This window comes from Molossus molossus, unplaced genomic scaffold (genome assembly GCF_014108415.1).
Source record: "Molossus molossus isolate mMolMol1 unplaced genomic scaffold, mMolMol1.p scaffold_m16_p_18, whole genome shotgun sequence".
NCBI lineage: Eukaryota > Metazoa > Chordata > Mammalia > Chiroptera > Molossidae > Molossus > Molossus molossus.
This window is the reverse complement of record NW_023425353.1, coordinates 55,922,148-55,945,123: the sequence shown is the minus strand read 5'-3', so window position 1 is coordinate 55,945,123 and position 22,976 is coordinate 55,922,148. Positions and strand designations below refer to the sequence as shown.

The 22,976-nt window shown below is 37.8% G+C and overlaps 1 protein-coding gene across 10 annotated transcripts in view; it reads left to right on the top strand.

Annotated features, from left to right (window-relative positions):
• Window positions 1–22,976, top strand: part of LRRFIP2 (LRR binding FLII interacting protein 2) — a 112,479-nt gene that overhangs the window by 23,869 nt on the left and 65,634 nt on the right. For 8 of the 10 annotated variants that reach the window (XM_036266167.1, XM_036266174.1, XM_036266173.1 and 5 more), the window contains one exon: window positions 18,839–18,925. In XM_036266167.1, coding sequence (XP_036122060.1) covers window positions 18,839–18,925 — 87 coding nt within the window. Of the gene's footprint in view, window positions 1–18,838; window positions 18,926–20,426; window positions 20,478–22,976 lie in introns of all 10 variants that reach the window. The other 2 variants (XM_036266172.1, XM_036266166.1) reach the window with 1 other exon arrangement.

Below are 22,976 nucleotides of genomic sequence, written 5' to 3'. Positions count from 1 at the left end.
AATTCCCTGTCAGGCCACCTGTCCAGGTTGTGGGCCCAATTCCCAGTGGGGGCATGCAGGAGGCAGCCAATTGATGTTCTCTCTCATCGATGTTTCTCTCTCTCTCTCTCTCTCTCTCTCTCTCTCTCTCTCTCTCTCTCTCCCCCCCCCTCCCTCCCTCCCTCCCTCTCCCCCTTCCTCTCTCTCTAAAATCAATAAAGAAAAAAAATTTTAAATTGTGGTAAAATACATGACATGAATTTACCATTAACTTTTTTTTTTTATCCTCACCCGAGGACATTTTTTCTATTTTTTGTTCAGATAGAGTGTGGGAGGGAGAGAGAGAGAAACATCGACGTGAAAGGGACACGTCAAGTGGTTGCCACCCACACGACCCAACCAGGGCCGGGGACAAACTGCAACCGAGGTACGTGCCCTTAGCGGGAACCGAACCCGGGTCTCTCAGGACCGCAGGCCGACGCTCTAACCGCTGAGCCAAACCGGCCAGGGCTAACTTTTTAAGTGTACAATTCTGTGGCCTTTAGTACATTCACATTGTTGCGCAGCCATCTTCACCATGCTCTCCAGAGCTCTTTTCATTTTGTAAAACCTGAGTGCATTTTGAAAAGATGTTGAAATGTTTGAGGACTGCTCTGTGAAGGCAAGAATGTGGATGGACTTAGGAGGCACATCATGTCTGTATGGGACAGGCTGCTGCTTTCCTGGGGAGGCGTGGGCTGTCACTGGTCTCTGAAGAGCTCAGACAAGCAGGTATTGGAAGGAGTAACCAGCCTGTCCTGTAGAGCATTAGAAGACCCAATCTTGATGCTTACCTTTCTTGGTCACTTGGCTTTGTTTGTTCTACAGGTTTGGGGGAAGTACAGTTGGAGAGTTGACTTTCAGTGAAAGTTACCTGAATGCACAAAGTCTATCAAATTTGGCAGCCTTAAGCAGCTAGCCTAAAAGTTGGACAGTGAAGAAAGTCGATAGGAAAAATATTGACTTATTGGAAATATGGTGTTGGAGGAGAGTTCTCTGGATAGCCTGGACTGCCAAAAAGTTGAACAAGTAGATTCTAGAACAAGTTAAGCCTGAAACTATCAGTGGAGGTTAAACTACCAAAAGTGAAGCTGTTTTACTTCAGGCACTTCATGAGAAGGCAGGGTTCTCTGGGAAAGATAATAATACTGGGAAAGATAGAAAGCAGCCCGAAAAGAGAAAGACCAAATATGAGATGGATTGACGCCCTAAAAGAAGTCATAGATAAGAGTTTATAGGAGCTGAGCAGGGCTGTTGAGGACGAGACATTGTGGACATCACTCATTGGTAGGGTTGTCAGGACTTGGAGCCAACTCAACGGCATATAACAAACAGGCAGCTCACTTCTCAAAAGGAGAAAGATGAGGGTAGGATGAATGCCAGTTATGCCACCATACCGTAGTCATTTAGAATGTTATGGCAGGTGTTCTAAGAGAAGAAATTAAAGCCTTTTGTAGGATTTGCAAACAGTCTTTTTCTGGAAGCCTGGAATATTACTGCCTCATTTGTTTTAGAGCTAAAATTATGAAGAAAACATGTTTTATGCACATCTCAAATGGAAATTATCAGAATGTTGCTTATTTTTTTTGTTTGGAAAAATTTTAAATTAGTTTACATTCTGTGTTATTTAGTATTAATTTTAGTTGTACAGCATAGTGGTTAGCCAGTCATATACTTTGCAAAGTGTTTCTCCTGATATTTCCAGTATCCAATGTACCATACATAGTTCTTACAGTATTACTGACTATATTTCTTATGCTGTACTTTACATCACTGTGACTATTTTGTAACTCTCAATCTGTACTTCTTAGTCCCTTCACCTTTTTCACCCATTCTCTACAACACCCCTCCCCTCTGGTAACCTTCAGTCTGTTCTCTGTATCTATGAGTCTGTGTCTGTTTTGTTTGTTCGCTTATATTGTTCTTTAGATTCCACATGTAAATGAAATCATGTGGTATTTCTCTGACTTACTTCACTTGCCATAATAGTCTCTAGTACCATCCGTGTTGTCGCAAATGGTAAGATTTGTTCCTTTTAATGGCTGAATATTATTCCATTGTAAAATACGTCCTATAGCTTTTTTATCCAGTCATCTGTTGATAGGCACTTGGTTGCTTCCATAGCTTGGCTATTGTAAATAACACTGTAATGTACATAAGGGTGCATATACTCTTTAAAATTAGTCTTTTGGTTTCCTTCGGATATATAACCCAGAAGTGAAATCACTGGGTCATAAGGCAGTTCCATTTTTAATTTTTGAGGAACCACCATACTGTTTTCCACAGTGGCTGCACCAATTTGCCTTCCTACCAACAGTGCAAAAGGGTTCCTTTTTCTCTGCATCCTCACTAACACTGTTGTTTGTTGATTTATTGATAATAGCCATTCTGATAGGTGAGGTGATATCTCATTGTGGTTTTAATTTGTATTTCTCTGATAATTAGTGACTTTGAGCATCTTTTCATGTCTGTGGGCCAACTGTATGTCCTCTTTGGAGATGTGCCTATTTATATTCTTTGCTCATTTTTTAATTGGATTGTTTGTATTTTTTGGTGTTGAGTTGTATGGGTTCTTTGTAAATTTTGGAAATTAACCCCTTATCAGATGTATCATTGGTAAATATGTTCTCCTATTCAGTGGGTTGTATTTTTATTTTGTGGTGGTTTTCTTTGCTGTGCAAAAATATTTCGTTTGATGTAGTTGCATTTGTTTACTTTTTCTTGTTTCCCTTCCCTGAGAAGATATATCAGAAAAAATATTACTAAGAGAAATATCCTGTTTTCTTCTAGGATTTTTATGGTATTGAGTCTTACATTTAAGTCTTTAATCCATTTTGAGTTTATTTTTGTATGTGGGTAAGAAGGTGGTCTAGTTTCATTTTTTTTGCATGTATCTAACCAATTTTCCCAACACTATTTATTGAATAAACTGTCTTTACCTCATTGTATGTTCTTGCCTCCTTTGTCAAATATTAAATTGACCTTATAGGCATGGTTTTATTTCTGGGCTTTCTATTCTGTTCCATTGATTTATATGTCTGTTTTTATGCCAGTTATGCTATTTTGATTACTATGGCCTTGCATTATAGTTTAATATCTGGTAGCATGATTCCTCCAACTTTGTTCTTCTTTCTCAAGATTGCAGGGACTGACTGGGAATCAAACCTGCAACTTTTTTGGTGTACAGGGAGCTACTCCAACCAACTGAGCCCCCTGGCCGGGGGTGAATAAAGGTTTCTTATTTGTTTGTTTATTAAAAACAACAACACGGCCCTGGCTTAGTTGGTTGGGTGTTGTCCCATGCACTGAAAGGTTGCTGGTTCAATTCCTGGTCAGGGCACATGCCCAGGTTTTGTCCTTGAACCCTGGTAGGGGGTGTGCAGGAGGCAGCTTGATCAATATTTTGCTCTCACTTTAATGTTTCTCTTTCTGTCTCTCCTTCCTTCTGCTTTCTCTAAAAATCAACTTAAAAATCTTAAAAACAAAACAAAAAACACACACATGGATTTTGAATATCTTTCATTCAGTAAATGTTTATTGAGCATCTGCTTTTCACAGATGCTGTGTCAGATACAGAGGATATGGAATGGACAGGACTAACATGGTCATTATCCTTATATAGCTTAGATTCCAGAGAAGGTAATAGACACTAAGCAAGTGATTACCAAATAGACTAGTTCCTCAATTTTCAGCTCCTTTGTTCCTTCACAATTAATGTCTACGTTTAATAGGGTGATTTCTGTTCTGAAATTGAAAGCTGTGATTGTCAGTGTATGTCGCAATCAGTGGCATTCTTGGAATTGAGGAAACATAGTAATATATTTATTTACAACTGTGGTAAGTGCTTTGAGTGAACAGTAAATGGTTTTATGCAGAGTGTGTGACAGAGGAAACTTCGGCTTTGGGAAGCACCTTTTAAACTGTTTTAAAGGATAAGCAGAATTATTTAGGGGAAAGGGAGTTGTCTGATGTTGGGAAGAGCTCTCCAGTCAGGAGGAAGACTGTGAGACAAGCTTTTGAAGCTGAAAGTCTATTGAGAATTCAATATTTCATAGAAGAAGTCTTGACAGTTGTTTCTGATCTTGTCTTTAAAAAGCTAGGCAAAAGGGAGAAAGAAGATATTATAAACCAGGCACTGTTCTAAGTACTTTAAATGCATTTAACCCTCATGACAGTTCTCTCTGGTGGTCTACTGTTCTTATTTTATCAGTGATGAATCCAAGGCATGGAGAAGGGAAGTAACTTGCCCAACAGTTACTAGAAAGGAGTAGAGCCGAAATTTGCACGTAGGCTCCTGTACTCTTAACTGTTGTGCCTCCCATAAGATCACTGTTAACAATAGCCTGGACAGCAAAAGGGAGAGTAGCCAGATGTTACGCAGGAGCCAATCACATAGGCCGGTGGTTCTCAACTAAGAGTGATTTTGTCCCCCAAGTGACATTTGGCAGTGAGTGGAGATATTTTTGCCAGTCACAACTGGGGGGCACGAAATGTGCTGCTGGCATTTGTTTGTTTGTTTTTGTATATGCCTCTAGCGGGAACAGAACCCGGGACTCTCTGGTCCGCAGTCCAATGCTCCAACCACTGAGCCAAACTGGTTAGAGGCCAGGGATACTTCTAAAACATCCTATAGTGTAGAGGAAACCCCTCTCCCTCCAGTGAAGAATTAACTGACCCAAATGTCAATAGGGCCAAGGTTGAGAACCCTGATAGAAACTCTTACAGAATATATTTAGGATTTTGGTCTGTGTCATAGAGCAATGGAAAAACACTGAAGGGTTTTGTGTAGGGTTATGACATGATCAGATATGTGCCGTAAGAAGATGACTTGACTGCAGGTTGGATATTATAGCAGAAAGAGGCATCAGCATATGAAGGAGAGGAGTCATGAACTTGCAGAGGAGTGGTGGCTTGGCCCAGAGTAATGACAATGGGGATGGTGAGAGGTGTTTGGAATGGAGAGGTAAGTAGTAGATGCTCATTGTGTGACTATGGTTGAGTATCAGCCAGGGCAAGTTTTGGCTTGTGCATCTGGGTGGACAATAGGGAACATTAGAGTGGGGAGGAAATTAGGGGAAGGAAGACCCATGTGTATTTATGTTGGTGTGTGTTAAGGTGCCTGTGAGGCATCTAGTGGGGATTTTGAAGAGGCAGTTTTGGGCATTCAGATCAAGAGGTTAAAGGAGAGTTCTGTGCTGAAGATAAACCTTTGAGGCTTGTCAGCATGTAGAAGGTAATTGAAATCAAGAGTGTGGATAAAATTGTCTAGGGGAAAGTATAGAGTTGAAGAAAATAACTCCTCAGGAGGAGCCCTGAAGAGCTAAGATTTCAAAGTCAAATCTTTACAGTTAAGTTAATTCTGACAGTTGTTTCTGATCTTGTCTTTAAAAAGATAAGCAAGAAGGGAGAAAGAAGACATTATAAACCAAGTTTAGGACCCAGTTGTATCTCATTATCTCTCTATTCCTTGATTTGTCCCTCTAACTAGAATAAAGGGAGGATTATTGAATGCTAAGACTTAGTTTTGTGTTAGTGTGATTTAAAAAATATTTGGTATAATGTTCACTGTCAAAATCTTTATTCCTGTGACTTACAGGAATTTGGGGGAAAAAATTAAAATAGCACAATATTATTAACCTAAATGTGAAGATAATACTAGCAGCCCCTCACCCCTACCCTCACTATATCTGTTAGAACTGATTCACATTTTCTCCTTTGGTTAGATATATCATTGCAGATTAGAAGTTTCAGTTTTTCACCCTTGCTGGTTTGGCTCAGCGGTTAGAGCGTCGGCCTGCGGTCCAGAGAGATCCGGGTTCGGTTCCTGCTAAGGGCATGTACCTTGGTTGCAGTTTGTCCCCGGCCCTGGTTGGTTGTGTGGGTGGCAGCCACTCGATGTGTCCCTTTCATGTCGATGTTTCTCTTTCTCTCTCTCTCTCTTCCTCTCTCTCTCCCTTCCACTCTGTCTGAACAAAAGAAAAAAAGGAAAAATGATCTCTGGTGAGGATTAAAAAAAAAGTTTCAGTTTTTCTGTACTATCTTTTTATTGGGTTTAGCCCTCAGTAATAAAGTCTATAATCTTAAATTTCCTCTCTCATTCCAAAAGAATAATTTGCTATTAAATGGTATTAGAATAAAAGGCAGATATAGTTGTTTGACATCAGAAGAAAATGAGTTAAAATCTCTAGATTTTATCTAATACATAGTGATGTTTATGCTCAGAAAACTATAAATATTTAGTCTTCAACTATCAAAAGCTTTAAAAAAGGTGGTTAAATATAATTACATGGTAAGATCTAAGAAAAATGCAACCTAAGATTTTCTAATAAGGGTTGTTGCTAGGAAATCAAGTGATGATTTTTATTTGTTAATTTGGAAACCATAGCAACACAATAAATATTATGTCTCTTAATTTGTCTTTCAGGGTTCTTTTGGCATGAGTGCCATGTAAGAATAAACAAAATTAAACACAGTAAACTCTGAGTCTTAGCTACCTGAATTAGTCATTTTCTTTGAATGTTTCACTTTCTAGAATTTTGTATTTTCTAGAGTTTTTCAAATTAAAGCACAGCCTTTAAAGGTCCAGATTATACCTGTCTCTATTACTCTTGCCAGTTGCATGGGTTTTATATTATGGATATACATGCAGGCTGGCAATTCCAGACTTGGTTCAGTTCAGGGCATTTTTGTCAAATTAGGAAATTTAATTTGCCTCTCTTTAAAACTGTCACATGATCACAGTAGGCAAAAGTTTTAAAACTAGAGGTTTCCCTTTGTATAAAGGCATTTGAGTGTGCCTTTTCATGTATTGTTCTTTCTGGAAAAGAGTAATTGCCAGAAGGTTTTGATAATAATATAAGTATTCATGAATCTACCACCCAACATTAACTGATGTCAACATTTTGTGACAGTTGTTCCTGATCTTTTAAAAGACAGGGAGGAAGGGAGAAAGAGGACATTGAAAAACCACGTTTAGGACGCTTTGACTTTGTTTCACTCACCATCCCAAGGCCTATCTCCCCACCACAACAAGGGACCTCTTTAATAAAATAATAAGATATCCTTCCTGTCCATGTTCTAAAAGTTCTAATACAGCCCTAGCCAGTGTGGCTCAGTTGGTTGGGCTTTGTCCTGTGCACCAAAAGGTTACTGGTTTGATTCCCAATCAGGACACAAGCCTGGGTTGTGGACTAGATCCCTTGTAGGTGGTGTGTAGGAGGCAGCCAATTGATGTTTTGCTCTCACACATTGTTGGGTTTTTTTCTCTCTCTGCTCCTCTCTCAAAATCAATAAAATTCTTTAAAAAATAAATAAATAAAAGTTCTCCATTGTTATGGGCTTTTGTATATTGCTTCCTAAGCACTCTACAGGCACAAGGATGTGAAATAACTAGAACCGTGTGAGAAACTGCCCAAATAATATAGCTCATTATGGCTGGAGAGAGGTCAGGGAATGGGAAACATAGCCCCAGGGTTTAAGAGCTAGTTAGATTAAGACTGGAGGAGAAAAGTCTGGGTTGGACATAAAGACTTGCAGACTACCAATGTTACCCAGGGAGTGAAAATAGAGTGAAAAAAGTGAAATCAAGCCTGGAAGCTTTGGTTATATTAAAATTTAATGATCCAGCAGAAAAAAATTACCCATGAAGAAAAGAGGTCAGAGTCAAAAGGAAAACCAGGAAAGACTAGTATTGCAGAAACGCAAATGGTGAGGTTTTTAAGAAGGAATTAAGTGGTCAGTGATGTTGGAAGTACAGAAAGGACAAATGAGATACGAATAGAAAAAATTCTTACTGATTTGGTAGTTTGAAGTCATTTGTTACTTTTGCATAAGCAATTTCAGTAAAATGATTTGGACACAAGTCAGAATGCAGTCATTTAGTAAGAATGGGAATTGAGGACAGTGGTTTAAGAAAAGTTGGCTATAAAGAGAAGACAAGATAGAATTTAACTAGGATGGGATTTTTTTTAAAATACTCACCCAAGGGTATTTTTACACTGATTTTTAGATAGAGTGGGAGGCAGAGAGAGAGAGAGAAACATTGATGTGAGAGAGACATCGATTGGCTGCCTCCCACATGACCCAAACCAGTGCTAGGGATTGAACAGCAACTGCGTTATGTCCTCTTGACTGGAATTGAACCCTTGACTCTTCAGTCCATGGGCTGATGCTCTAACTGCTGATTCAAACCAGTTAGGGCAGGATGGAATGTTTTGTTTGTTTAAAAATAGGCGAGACTTTGTTTAAAGGCATGAACTGTGGATACATAAAAAATGAGAATTTATACTTTTTGGTAAGAAATTGTAAAACTTCATCAATTAAAAAAAAAAATGATGACGGAGACTTGGAACCTACTTATGATGAGACGAACAAACCAATAGAGTCAGAAAGTAAAGACAGAAGAGAGATCAGGTAGTTGGGACAAAGTCCCTGGGGAGGATGGAGTTTATGAGTTATATAACATACTTATTTTGCCTTTGACTCTTAGGATGATGGAATCAAACTTAAAAAAATAAACATAGCCTTTTTTGTTTGTATGTTTCAAATGATAGTCCCAAATGAAATCACTGTCCAGTGGATTGGATAGATCCTGCATTACTTGAACACCTACTAGACAGATAGAAGAGTTATAATAGGCTTGACCTTAGTTGAGCTTATTTGGAGTACCACTGGAAGCTACAGCAAGTTTATTTTAGCCTATTCTCCTGTGTTTATTTAACTGAAGCAGTAACAGAATCCAGATTTAAAATTCAGAAAGTATAAGGATGCTTCTGCATGTTGGGCATTATAAAATATATTATGGCTAATCATATTTTACTTTAAAATGTTTTATCTCACTTGTTTCTTAGTGATACAGGCAGATTAATTCAACGGTGTATAGTATGGAATAGCAAGGATGGGAGGAGAGTTGATAAACCAAAGAACTTATGCATATGAGCATAACCAATGGACATAGACAATGCTGGGAGAGGGGTGTCATTGGGGGGGAAAGGAGAAACATCTGTAGCAAAAATTAATTAAATAAATAAGCAAAAAAAAAGTGCAGAAAATGAAGTTAGAATTATAGGTAAAAGTGGTAAGAGCCTGTTTGGAAGAGGAAGGTGTTGGAATGGAAATGAAAGATTGGATTCAAGGGAATATTGAAAAGGAAGGTTTGGTCAGGAATTAGGAGGCCCTGAGACCTTGGATTTTCAACAAATGTAATGAGGGTTTCATTTCTAGGGATTGGAAAATAGGGAAGCAAACCCTATTCATGGGGGGAAGATGAGGTTACTTTTATTCATTCTAAGTTTATTAACAAGAGACCCACTAGACAGCAATGTAGACTTTGATTTTGGTCAGAGCTTTATATGTTAGATTTGAGTCATTCTCATTGGCTGGTAATTGAAAACGTGGAGTAAAAAGATAAAAGCCTGTGTACAGCAAAGGAGAAAATTACCTACATTTGGGTATAAGTCATGGTCAAAGAAATAAGAGCCATAATGGTACAGTTTCACAGAAAAGAAAGAATCTATGCTAAGTTGAAAATCCTAGGCTAACTCATCCAAAGTTAACTTTTATTACTTGTCTAAGGATGTGCCCTTTACTTTGGGTTTAAAGATCAAGTGTGGCAACATGGTTGAGTGTTAACTGGAGTCAGATTCTTAGGATGTGAATCTCGGTTCCAGTACTTGCTGGACAGGGGCTATTGGGCAAGTGTCTGAACCTTTCTGTACCTAAAGGAGTTACTTTGTGAATTAGGGGAAAATAAGCACCTAGCTTTGCTAAGTAAGGGCTCAAATGATGGTAGCTAATTAGTGTGAGGTCTCATATTTCACAAGTTTGGGTTTTGATTGTGAGATTATTCTGATAACATTATTTAATTTTACAAAGATTAAGATCAGAAGTAAGGTCACCCCTTAATGGAATTAGTACAGTTTGAATTGGATTCTGATATATTGCCATAAGTTTAATCATTATTTCCCATATGTGTTCCTTGGAGCATGATCCTTGCAGGATTACTTAAGGTTTATTTAGTAGTGTGGTCATGTGAGACTGAGAAATGCTTTATTATTTTATCCTTTTCTTGGAAATTCATCATATGTATTACTAAAGACTGATTTAAAAAAAAGTTTAAGCTGACATTTTCTAAACTTACTAGATCATTAGATTTCTTTTCTCTTGTTTTATGTATTGAAAATGTACATATTTTACTATTAGTTTATCTTAGGCATTATATTTTTTATGTACCTAGTATCTTAATTTTTTTTGAGATATAATTTACATACCATAAAATTTATTATTTTAAAGTATACAATTTCAGCCCTGGCCGGTTTGGCTTAAGTGGTTAGAACATTGGCCTGTGGACCAGAGAGCCCTGGGTTCAGTTCTCGCTAAGGGCACGTACCTCGGTTGCAGTTTGTCCTTGGGCCGGTTGGGGTCGTGTGGGTGGCAACCACTGGATGTGTCAATGTTTCTCTGTCTCTCTCTCTCCCTCCCTCCCTCCCTCTCTCTCTCTCTCTCTATCTGAAGATAAATGCAAAAATGTCCTCAGGTGAGGATAAAAGCAACAACAAAAACCAAACAAAAAACAAAGTATACAATTTCAGTGATGTTTAGCATGTTTACAAGGATGTGCAACCACTTTCTAATTGCAGAACATTTCAGCACAAAAGGAAACACCATTGCAATTAGCAGTCATTCTCCATCTTCCCTTTGCCCCAGCCTCTGGATTTGCCTATTCTGCACATTTTATATAAATGGAATTATGCAGTATGTGTTCTTTGTGTCTGGCTTTTATCACTTGAACGTAATGCTTTTTTTTTTTTTTAATCCTCACCCGAGGACACTTTTCCCATTTTTTTGTTCAGATAGAGTGGGAGGGGGGGGGAGAGAGAGAGAGAGAGAAACATCGACGTGAAAGGTACACGTCGAGTGGCTGCCACCCGCACGACCCAACCAGGGCCGGGGCAAACTGCAACCAAAGTACGTGCCCTTAGCGGGAACCGAACCCGGATCTCTGGACCACAGGCCGACGCTCTAACCACTGAACAAAACCGGCCAGGGCTTAGCATAATGCTTTTAAAGTCATCCATGTTGTAGCCTTTATCAGTATTTGTTTTTATGGCTGAATAGTATTCCATTGTATGGATAATACCACATTTTGTTCATCCATTCATCAGTTGATGAACATTTGGGTTGTTTCCATATTTTTAGACTATTATGAATAATGCTGCTAATGAACATTCCTGTATACTATTTTGTGTGGACATATATTCTCATTTCTTTTAGGTACATATCTAGAGGTAGATGCTGGGTATTATTGTCTGTGTTTAATCTTTTGAAGAACTGCCAAGTTGTTTTCAATAGAGGCTGCACCATTTTACATTTCTACCAACAATGTATGAAGGTTCCGATTTCCTTACATCTTTGCCAACAATAGTTACCTTTGGTTAAAAATTTTCTTTTATTATAGCCATCCTGGTGGGTGTGAACTGGTATCTCATTGTGGTTTTGAGTTATATTTTTCTGATGACTAATGATGTTAAGTATCTTTTTATGTACTTATTGGCCATTTGTATATCTTCTTTAGAGAAACGTTTAATTCCTTTGCCCATTTTAAAATTGAGTTATTTTTCTTTTTATTGCATCCCATCTACTTTTGTTTTCTAAAATTCCAAAAGAGCATAAATATAAAACTCTGATGATGAAGGAAAAGTCCCTAATGTAGAAGTACTCAAACCATGCAACATAATCAGTTTTCATTTTTTCCTAGTTCTTTCTCACTGATCATTATACCATTCCTAGTGATAAGTTCATTGATAAAGTGAACATTCTAAAATTTAAAAGGTTTATGAGTTAACATAACCTAAAACATTTGTTTCAAAGGTGATCAAAGCCCATGATTTTTGCTCTTTTTTTTCCCATTTGCCCCAAGTATTTAGTGAGAAATGGATTTAATTCTATCTAAACATATCTTTATGTTTTGTATTAACATTTTCACTGCTCTAGGAAGAATAATTTTTAAAAAATGTTTTTATTGATTTTTAGAGAGAGAGAGACAGAGAGAGGAAAGGAAAGGGAGAGAGAGACACATTGGTGGGCTGCCTCCTGCATGCCCCCTACTGGGCATTGAGCCCGCAACCCAGACATGTACCCTGACTGGGAATTGAGAGGACACTCAACTAACTGAGCCAGGGCAGAAGAATAAATTTTTTTAATCCTCACCCAAGGATATTTTTCCACTAATTTTTATTTATTATTTATTTATTTATTGACATTTTTTATCACTTATTTTTATTTTATCTTTATTGTCGAAAGTATTACAGATGTCTCCCCTTTTCCCTCCCTATTGACCCCCTCCTCCCTGCTCCCACCCCACTCCTACTTTCTCCAAATTATTGTCTGTGGATAGAGTGGAAGGGAGGAAGGGGGAGAGAGAAATATTAGTGTGAGAGAGACATATTGATGGGTTGCCTCCTGCATGACTCTGACTGGGGTGTAGATCAAACCTGCAACCCAGGTACATGCCCTACCGGGAATTGAACCCGAGACCCTTTGATTGTGGGCCGATGCTCTAACTTCTGAGCAGAACTGGCCAGGGCTAAATTTTTGTTTTAAATTTGTCTTTATTGTTGAAAGTATTACAGATAATAAACTTTTTGTTCCTATCTAATTGGATATTATTTTCTTTAATCTGCTTTAATGTGCCTAATATTTGAAAGTATAATGATCAGAATTATTTTTATTTTATTTTTTTTATCCTCACCCGAGGACATTTTTCCATTTTTTTATTCAGATAGAGCGGGAGGGAGAGAGAGAGAGAGAGAGTAACATCGATATGAAAGGGACACATCGAGTGGCTGCCACCCGCACGACCCAACCAGGGCCGCAGACAAACTGCAACCGAGGTACGTGCCCTTAGCGGATACCGAACCCCGGTCTCTCTGGACCGCAGGCCGATGCTCTGACCGCTGAGCCAAACTGGCCAGGGCCAGAATTATTTTTAGAGACCTGGTCCTATGAGCTACTTGACTTCACAGTTAACTTTTGAAACCGAATTTCTAGTTCCTGGAAGTGGTAAAATATATGTAACAGGATTTACCATTTTAATGATCTTCACATGTATAGTTCAATGGCATTAAGGACATTTACATTTTGTAGAATCGTAACTGCCAGTTGTCGACAGAACTTTTTCATCATCCTATACTGAAACTCTGTACCTATTTAATAACTCCTCATTTCCTCCTCCCCTGTCCCCTGGCAGCCACTGCTCTACTTACTATCCCCTTGGTATTTGACTGTTCTTAGGTACTTTATATAAGCAGAACCACACAATATTTGTCCTTTGTGACTGGCTTATTTCACTTAAGATAATGTCTTTCATGTTCTTACATGTTGAAGCATGTGTCAAATTTCCTTTTTTGTAAGATTGAATAATATTCCATGTGTCTATATATCGATGTAAAAACACCCAAACCTGTAGTAAATTGTTGTAAGAGTTTGAGTCAAAACTAATAATATATGCCAGGAAGCAAGATTGGAAATGCTCCCCAGAATAACAATTTGCAGTTTCTTTTATGCATTTAGAATTAAGGAGGGAATGTAAGGAAGATTATGCAAAGGTGGGAGAAAGCAAGGTGAGAGTTGGATTATAGGACAGTTAACCAGATTATGCACTTTCTTGAGGATGGTCATGCCTTTGATGGTATTAATTCTGGCATTTTAAAGGTGCATTCACCTTGATGGGCAAGAACAACAGACAGTACTTGCTTGAACACCTTTCACTAAAGAAGTTGTAGGGTTCGGGCATGACTACCCACCATTACCTGTCCAGTAAGGAATGTATGATTTATTACAGCACCCCTTTTTCATACACCTATATAACACATGTTGTTTATCGATTCAATTGTTAATGGACATTTGGGTTATTTCCAGCTTTTGACTCTTGTAAATAATGCTGTTTATGAATATTGATATACAAATATCTGTATGAGTATCTGCTTTCAATTATTTGGTCTTTGTACCCAGAAATGGAATTATTGGGTCAAATTGTAAATCTATGTTTAGTTTTTTAACCAATTTTGTTTAGGTAAATTATTGTGGTCCTTTATTGTTAATGTCCTCACAAATTTTATATTTGTGAGGTAGGTGTTAAATCTGTAGCAGCTCTTTCATGCTATTGTATTCTGAGGGGAAAATGCTAGTGTTAACCTAGAAGTATGCTTTGTGTAGCTATAATTGGTCTGTTTAAAAATGTATCAGTGTGAGCAGTGATTTTCAACTGGTGTGCCTCAAGAATTTTTAAAACATGCAATACCTGATTCTTTAGTCAGGGGCACTGACCTCTTTTCCTTAGATTGTCAAATAAAAAAATAACAACAGCCAACACAACAATGAATTAATCAAAATTGTACCTATTTTTGGTCAGATTTGCAAAATATATATATTTTGGGGGTGCCACAGAATTTTTTAATTTTTAATTTATTTTTTTATTTTCATTTTTAAATTTTTTATTAATTTATTTTTGTTATAGATGTTTTTCCTTTTTTTCCCCATTGATACCCTCCTCCCCATCCCTGGCTTTGTTGTCCATGTCTATCAGTTATGCGTACATGCATATAAGTTCTGTGGTTTACCTCTTCCCTCTCCCCACCTCCCCCTCTTCTGAGGGCTGTCAGTCTGTACCCTACTTCCACGTCTCTGGGTCTACCCTGTTCCTCAGACTGTTGTGTTCATTATATTCCACAAATCAGTGAGATCGTGTGATATTTGTCTTTCTCTGCTTGGCTTGTTTTGCTTAGGATAATACTTTCCAGGTCCCTCCATGTCGTCTCAAAGGATAAGAGATCTTTCTTACAGCTGCATAGTACTCCATTGTGTATATGTACCACAGCTTTTTAATCCATTCGTCTACTGATGGACACTTGGGCTGTTTCCAGATCTTAGCAATTGTAAATAGTGCTGCTACAAACATGGGGGTACATATATTCTTTCTGATTGGTGTTTCAGCCTTCTTAGGGTATATTCCTAGAAGTGGGATCACTGGGTCAAATGGCAGTTCAGTCTTTAATTTTTTGAAGTAACACCATAGTGTTTTCCATAGTGGCTGTACCAGTCTGCATTCCCACCAGCAGTGTACTAGAGTCCCCTTTTCTCCACACCCTCGCCAACACTTGTTTGATGATTTGTTGATGGCGGCCATTCTGACAGATGTGAAGTAATACCTCATTATTGTTTTAATTTGCATCTCTCTGATGATTAGTGATGTTGACCATTTCTTCTTATGTCTCTTGGCCATTTGTATGTCCTGTTTGGAGAGGTGTCTATTTAGGTCCTCTGCCCATTTTTTAATTGGGTTCTTTGTCTTCTTTTTGTTGAGATGTATGACTATTCTATATATTTTGGAAAGTAGCCCCTTATCTGATGTATCATTGGCAGTTATGCTTTCCCATACAGTGGGTTGCCTTTCCATTTTGATGATTGTATCTTTTGGTGTGCCACAGAATTTAAAAATTAGTTTATGTGTGCTATGAGAGGAAAAGGTTGAAAATCACTAAGTATAAGTATAGACCACGTGTTTTGTCTACTAGATTGGAATCTCCTACTGTCAGCACCACCTCAGGCATCTGGTGGCAATGTATCCAAAGAACCAGATCAAGTAGTTTTATTTTTTTAAAGAACAATTAGAATTTTATTTTAGTTTTTAAATCCTCACTTAAGGATATTTTTCCCATTTATTTATTTTATTTTACTTTTTAATTTCTTTATTGATTTTAGAGAGAGGAAAGGAGGAGAGATAGATAGAAACATCAGTGAGAGAATATTGATTGGCCACCTCCTGAATGCACCCCACTGGGGATTGGGCCCACAATCTGGGCATGTGTCCTGGCCAGGAATCAAACCAGTGACCTCTTGGTGCATGGGTCGAAGCTCAACCACTGAGCCACACAAGCCAGAGTCCATTGATTTTTTTAGATAGAGTGGAAGGAAGGGAGGGGGAGAGAGAAAAACATCAGTATGAGAAAGACACATTGATCGATTGCCTCCCTCACGACCCTGACCAGGGCCAGGGATTGAACCTGCAACCGAGGTATGTGCCCTTGACCAGGAATCAAACCCGAGACTCTTTGGTCCTCGGGCTGACACTCTAACTACTGAGCCAAACCGGCCAGGGCCAAATCAAGTAGTTTTAAATCCTGTTTATCTCTCTCATAAACTTCTTTAGTGGCCTTCTTCAAGACCATGTGCTAGGGAAGTAACATCTAGATGGTAGTTTGATCAAGTTTGCTAAGTGACAAACGGAATAAAAGGGTGTTTTTGTGACTCTAAAGTTCATGTTTTTTCTATTGCACAGTAGTCAGGTTCCTTTCCCTTTTGTTATAAAAAGAAGTTTTGTTTGAGAATAGATTTCAATGATCTATAATTTTGGTTTGGTGAGGGAAATCCCATTTTATTAGACCGATGAAATTGGCATGCTTGATACATTTCTAAGGGAGGCTACAAGTACAAAGCCTAATACACATGAAAATGAAAATTTCTACACATTTCTTCAATTAAAAGAAGAGGTTTGAAAATTTTTCCTGGAAAAATGATACTTTGTAATTTTAAAATATATTTACGATCTGCTGAAGCATAACTTAGACTTATAGTCTTTTTCTGTAAAATACAAACTCTAGTAATAAAGTGGTGCCCACTCATAGAGGGATAAAGAAAGCAGAGCATACTTTGGTTTGCTTTTTTTTAAAAAGAAGATGGGGAATAGGTGATTTTTTTTTGTTGTTTGTTTGTTTTTTTAAATTGATCTTAGAGAAAGGGAAGGAGAGAGAGAGAAACATTTATGTGAGAGCGAAATATCGATGGGTTGCCTCTTGCATGTGCCCTGACGGGGAATCAAACCTGCAACCTTTTGGTGTATAAAGGATGCTCCAACCAACTGAGCCACCCAGGGTGTCAGTAAAGGTTTTTAAAGATTAGAGACCAATGTAAAATTCATGTCAGTGTTTGGAGCTTGAGGTTGGTACAAAAAGGCCAGTAAAGGAGACTGGGAAATTGCCAGCAGTGGGTAGTTGAATAAGTGTTAACTGTTAAACTGCCTCCTCCTCTTAGAAGCCTGCTGTGACCTTGCCAGGCATAACTTCATTGCTCCCTCTTTCATGCTTCCTTCTTTATAAGCATTGTGTTTCTGTCTCCCTCAACTAGACTGTGAACTTCTTAGGGCAGAGGTGTCACATCTTATTCTGTATTTTTACCATCTAGTGTAATAACTTACACACAGTAGTCCCTTTTAAACATTGGCTGAATCACTTCTTAGTATGAGACCTGGGCATGAATATAACAAATGAGAAGAACCCACTGCTATTGATATTAGAAGGGGAGATGGAAATCAGAGTTAGGATGTGGCCAAGAATAGAGGAAACCACTACAAGATAGAAACCAGAGAGAAAATCTTTGTTTCATGTGGTGCATCAAGCTATTTCCTTGAAACTTTGGCCCGTGGCTTGAAATCCTTTTGTTTATGTAGCAGACGTTGAGGCCTGCAAGTTGTGTGGTGACAGAAGCCTGTAACTTGAATGCAGTGTAATAAAGCCACAATAGAAGCATGTGCATACAGTATCATTCTATGAAAGGGAATGGGGCAATCTTCATAGAAGATACTATTTTAGCTGAATAAGAGAGAATACCTCCTGCCAAGCAAACAATATGTGAAGAGAGAGAGGCTTAATAGAGCATGGCCGAGTCCAGGAATGGAGGCAGATGGGAGCAACTGGTGCATGTGGGGAAGCACTGGGAAGTGAGATGGAGATCTGACTGGGAGGAACCTTATTTGTTTTTGCTTTGCATCTCCTCTCTTCTATTCTCTCTGTGCTGGTCCATGGAGTTTCTACTTTAACCATAAGTAATGGGGAAACAGTGGAGAATTTTACATAGCAGAATGACATGATCAGAAGTATGTTTTGATAAGCAGATTGACAATTTTGTAACCATGTAGAAGATGAATTATAGGGCAGATTCTGGAGGCTGGTAGATAGATTTGGAGGTAGATGCATTTTCCAAGCAAGAGAGGAAGAGTTCCTATTGTATGATTCCATTTTTATGAAATGTCTGAACAGGCAAATTTATAGAGACAGAAAGTAGTTTAGTGTTGCCAAGAGCTGGAAGGGGAGGGGTTAATGAGGAGTGACTACTGATGAATGTGAGGTTTCTTTGTGGAGTGATGGAAATATCCTGAAATTAGACAGTATTGATAGTTGTGCAACCTTGTGAATAAACTAAAAAAAATGAAATTGTATACTTTTAAGTGATGAGTTTGATAATATGTGAATTATACATCAATTTAAAGAGAGTATAGATATGAAGAGTTCTGAAACAAGCAGAAACACTGGGAATATAAAAGGCCAAGATGGATTTGCGAGAAACTCAGTGACAGCGAATTGGAAATACTTGGAGACTGAATATTGGTAATGCCCAAAATGAAATAGAGGCTGGTTCTGATGTTTCTAATTTGTGTGATTGAATTGCTAGGGAAAGACATTCTGGAAAAGCAAGTTTGAAGAGACCTATAGTGAATTGTGTAAAATGTTTTGAATGTGTAATCAAGGCAAGCAGTTAAAGGTAAAGGGCCAGATTTCAAGAGAGACTCTGGGACTAGAGAAAGAAATGAGTGTATAGGAGTTGACTGAAGTCAGTCAAACCGCTGATAGAGGATATCTTGTTCCCCCCCAACCCCCACCCTATGGAAAATCATGTCTCATTGGCTCCTTATTCTCCTCTAAGCTGGTGTAGAGGTAGTTGTGGTTTCTGTTTTTAAATAAAGCTGAATTTTTATATTACTTTTCAGGCAGAGGCAAGGCTGGCAGCAAAGCGGGCTGCCCGGGCAGAAGCAAGAGATATACGCATGAGAGAACTGGAACGACAGCAGAAAGAGGTAATTGGGGGAAATAGCCTGAATTTCTTACAAGTCTCAAGTCAGTACTTTGCTTGTTTACTTCTGAAGTAAATCTAGTTCTCTTTGAAACAGGCATGAGTACAATCTGTTATATATATTTTAACAATCCATTCATGTCAACAAGTTAAATGCGATTGTTTTAAATGATAACAGCAAACACATGTAGCTCTTATGGTGTACAGTGTTGTAAGTTTTTACATTGTTATAAGTGTTTTACTTATTAGCTAAAGTATGCTTAGAGATAATAGTTATTTACTATAGTACTAAGTGTCCTAGACATCAATTAATTTGATTGTGATATCTACATAATAAAACACTGTGAAGTCATTCTACCTTATAATTTATTTATTTATTTTATCCTCATCCGAGTACATTTTTCCATTTTTTGTTCAGATAGAGCGGGAGGGAGAGAGAGGAAGAGAGAGAGAGAGAGAGAGAGAGGAGAGAGAGAAACATCGATGTGAAGGGACACATCGAGTGGCTGCCACCCGCACGACCAACCAGGGCCGGGGACAGACTGTAACCGAGGTACGTGCCCTTAGCGGGAACCGAACCCGGGTCTCTCTGGACTGCACGCCGACGCTCCAACCGCTGAGCCAAACCGGCCAGGGCCCTTATAATTTTTAAGCATATTTAATAACAGAGGAGAATATTCATGTAAGAAAATGGAAAACAGCAACACACTATAAGACTTGTAGGACTCCAATTTCATGTTACAAAATCTGGTACCTATATATAGAATTAAAAACTACTAAAAAGAAGTGGTTATCAATACTTTGGCTATGGTAGAATTATGATTGATTTTGTTTTCTTATGCTTTTTTATAGTTCATAAGTTTCAGTATGCTTTTATCATCAGAAAGAAAAACAGAACCAGATTTTTAAAAATAGGCATATAAAAATTAGGATACTTAAAAATGAAATAAATACTTTTTTTCCTTCTGACATTGTCCTAGCTCTGAAAATTCACATAAAAAATATTTCTGATGTTGTGTTAGTATAAAGAGGGAAAAAACCTGCAGGATAGTATTAAACACTTTATTTTGATATTGGTGGTGCATCTTCTGCTAACAGAGTAAACAGAAGTGTATAGTTTTCATATTGTTACAACTGTAAACCAAAACTAAAAACAGTTAATATGTTGTAATTTTTTTTAACTTCATATATAGTTTCAAATATTGAATTCAATTCTTGGTTCAAAACAAAAATGTTACAATGCATTGTCTTTTATACTCCTAAAATTATAATAAATTATAAGGAGATAATTATTAAATATAAGTTCTGTTTACTATCCTCTAAACTACAGCGAACCATGTGTTATTATTGAACATATTTAGCTTAGTACTTTTCTGTATTTTGAATGTGTAACTTTCAAACAACAATCATTGCCCTCAGGTCAAATGTATATGCTTAATTTAAGAGTTTTCAGAGAATGCAGTAATTTGGAAACTTTTCAGTTTATGAAACTTTTGCATTTGTAGCATTCTCATCATTCCTTTGATCGGAAGTGGGGACAGATTCACAAGTGGCTGGTAGGCCAGGATTGCCTGTCCTGCATGTTGTGATCACTTGCTGAAATAATGCAATTTTGAAGTAAAACATTGACTAATAGTTTGCAAAGTAGGAGTGGTTGGCATGTATGAACCTAAAGGTCAGAGATTCTCTCTTCTGTCTATAATGAACAAAATATGACTTGGAGTCTAACCATTTCTGTTGTAGTCTACAGCCTCACACTCATCTCAAAAATACCACTGACTAAGAAAGATTTGAGTAAATGAGTATGTTTTCTTTCTATGGGTTTGTTCTTCTTGACCTGAAATTTGATCCTCTCTCCCTCTCTCCCTCTCTCATCTCTCCTCCTCTCCCCCTCACCCTTTCTCCCTCCCCCTCTTCATTTCTCTCCCTCTCTCTCTCTCTCTTTACAAACTAAGTTAGCAGGGTTTTTATTGAGAGATGACCCAAGTCATTCTTCCATTGCCTCTGAAAATTACTCTTAATTTTCCAGTTCTCTCATTTACTTTTCAGGTCTTCTACAACCATTCCCAAATTTGTTAACTACAAGAGCAAATTGAGAACCAGTAGAACATTAGTTACTATGAATCATTCCTAAATTCGAACTTTTTTTCAATATTGATGAGTTCCCAAGTGTCTCCTATTGCAGGGGTTCTTAACTTAGTGTGTGAATAGTCTTGGGGATGGGGCATGAAGCCATAAAATCTCATACAAAATTTTGAATAAATATATGTGTGTGTGTGTGTGTGTATACACACACATATTTTGATATGTTTTTATTATTTAGAGGAAGGGGGGAGAGAGATAAAAACATTGATGTGAGAGAGAAACATTGATTGGATGCCTCCTGCATGCCCCGCACTGGGGATCGAGCCCGCAACTGAGGCATGTTCCCTCACCGGGAATCGAACCAGGACTTCTCAGTCCATGGGATAAAGCTCAATCCACTGAGCAACACCAGCTGGGATGGATGTGTGTGTGTGTATTAAAAATTTTTTTTTTATTGATCTTAGAGAGAGGGGAAGGGAGAGGGACAGAGAGATAAAACATCGATGAGAGAGAACATTGATTGGTCGCCTCCTGCATGCCCCCCACTGGGGATTTGGCCCACAACCTGGGCATGTACCCTGACCAGGAATTGAACTGACTACTTCTTGGTGCATGGGTCAACGCTCAGCCACTGAGCCACAATGGCTGGGATATATATATATATATATATATATATATTTGTGTGTGAAATGCCCATGGGTATTGTTTTGTTTTGTTTGCCCATGGGTTTTTCTATCATCAGATACTCAAAGACATGTGTGATCCCTAAAGAGTTTAGAACCACGGTCTAATTGCTGCTAAGTCAGCAACCTTCATAAGCAAATCCTTTCAATAGCAGCATTGTAGGGTACAACCACAACTAAAGTATTTATGACTATATTGACCTATAAATTTAAAACTTTGTCATACTTCTCTTTGTGGTATTTTAGAAAAGAGAAAAATAATGTTTGATTGCTTTGGAGTAGAATCTGTAAAGTGTCTTCTGCATGTAACTGTAGTAATATTACTAATGGTGCATTAAGAATGTTTTGTGTGAATAAAAAAAAATCACTTTTGCTTGCAAATTATTCATGAAAATATTAGTTTAATTTTTTCTTTTATGTGTTATAGTTCTAAAATTAAATAGCCTAAGATTTTAATATCTTAGGGCAAACCAAAACATTATAAGAAAAAACTTATATTAAACGTTTGGTATTTGATCACTGTATTCAAAGGCCATGAAGATAAACATAGTTTTTTCTCTGTGAAATATGTGCAGTTCAGCCAGTAAGTGTGCTAGATTTTCATGGAAGGGTGAACCGTTTGGATTAGAGGCCTAAATGGAAGTGGAAGCTAATCCAAGTTTTGAATGGTAGTTCAGACTTGGAGATGCAGAGAAGGTGGGGTTTAGTTTCAGATGAGAATAATCACCTCTAACCTCTTCTGACACTTGCTTTTTTACTTCTTTCAAACTGATGTTTCATCTCACTTTTTATCTTATTTTTGTCTCTCTGGCTCCTTTTTGTCAGTGAGTCTATAGTAGAAGTTGGCATGTGATAGTCACAATATGAAATATAAATTACTAATTTATAATAAAATAAATAATGTATATACAACCAGTAGGATTGTCAGTTATTAGAAGGAAGAATCTTTCCATATTTTAATCCTTATTTGTGTAGGGGGTGGGATGTTGGGATATGAATAGGGAAAGCAAGGGCATGAGTTTCAGGAATGAAGCTCACTTTGAGTATGTTTTGTATGTCAACACTGTGCTAATGCTTTTTACATATGTTTTTATTTCACATTATAAGATAGGTACCACTGTCTTTGTTTTTGTAGATCAGGTGGTAAAGGATTGGTGAGATAAACAACTTGCTTAATCATTGGTAAAGCCAGAATTTGAAGGTATGAGAGAGTACCACCTCTGTTAATGGATTGGAAGGTGAAATTGTTACCAAAGACAGTGAGGAGTGCAGGGAGTGCCAGGGTGT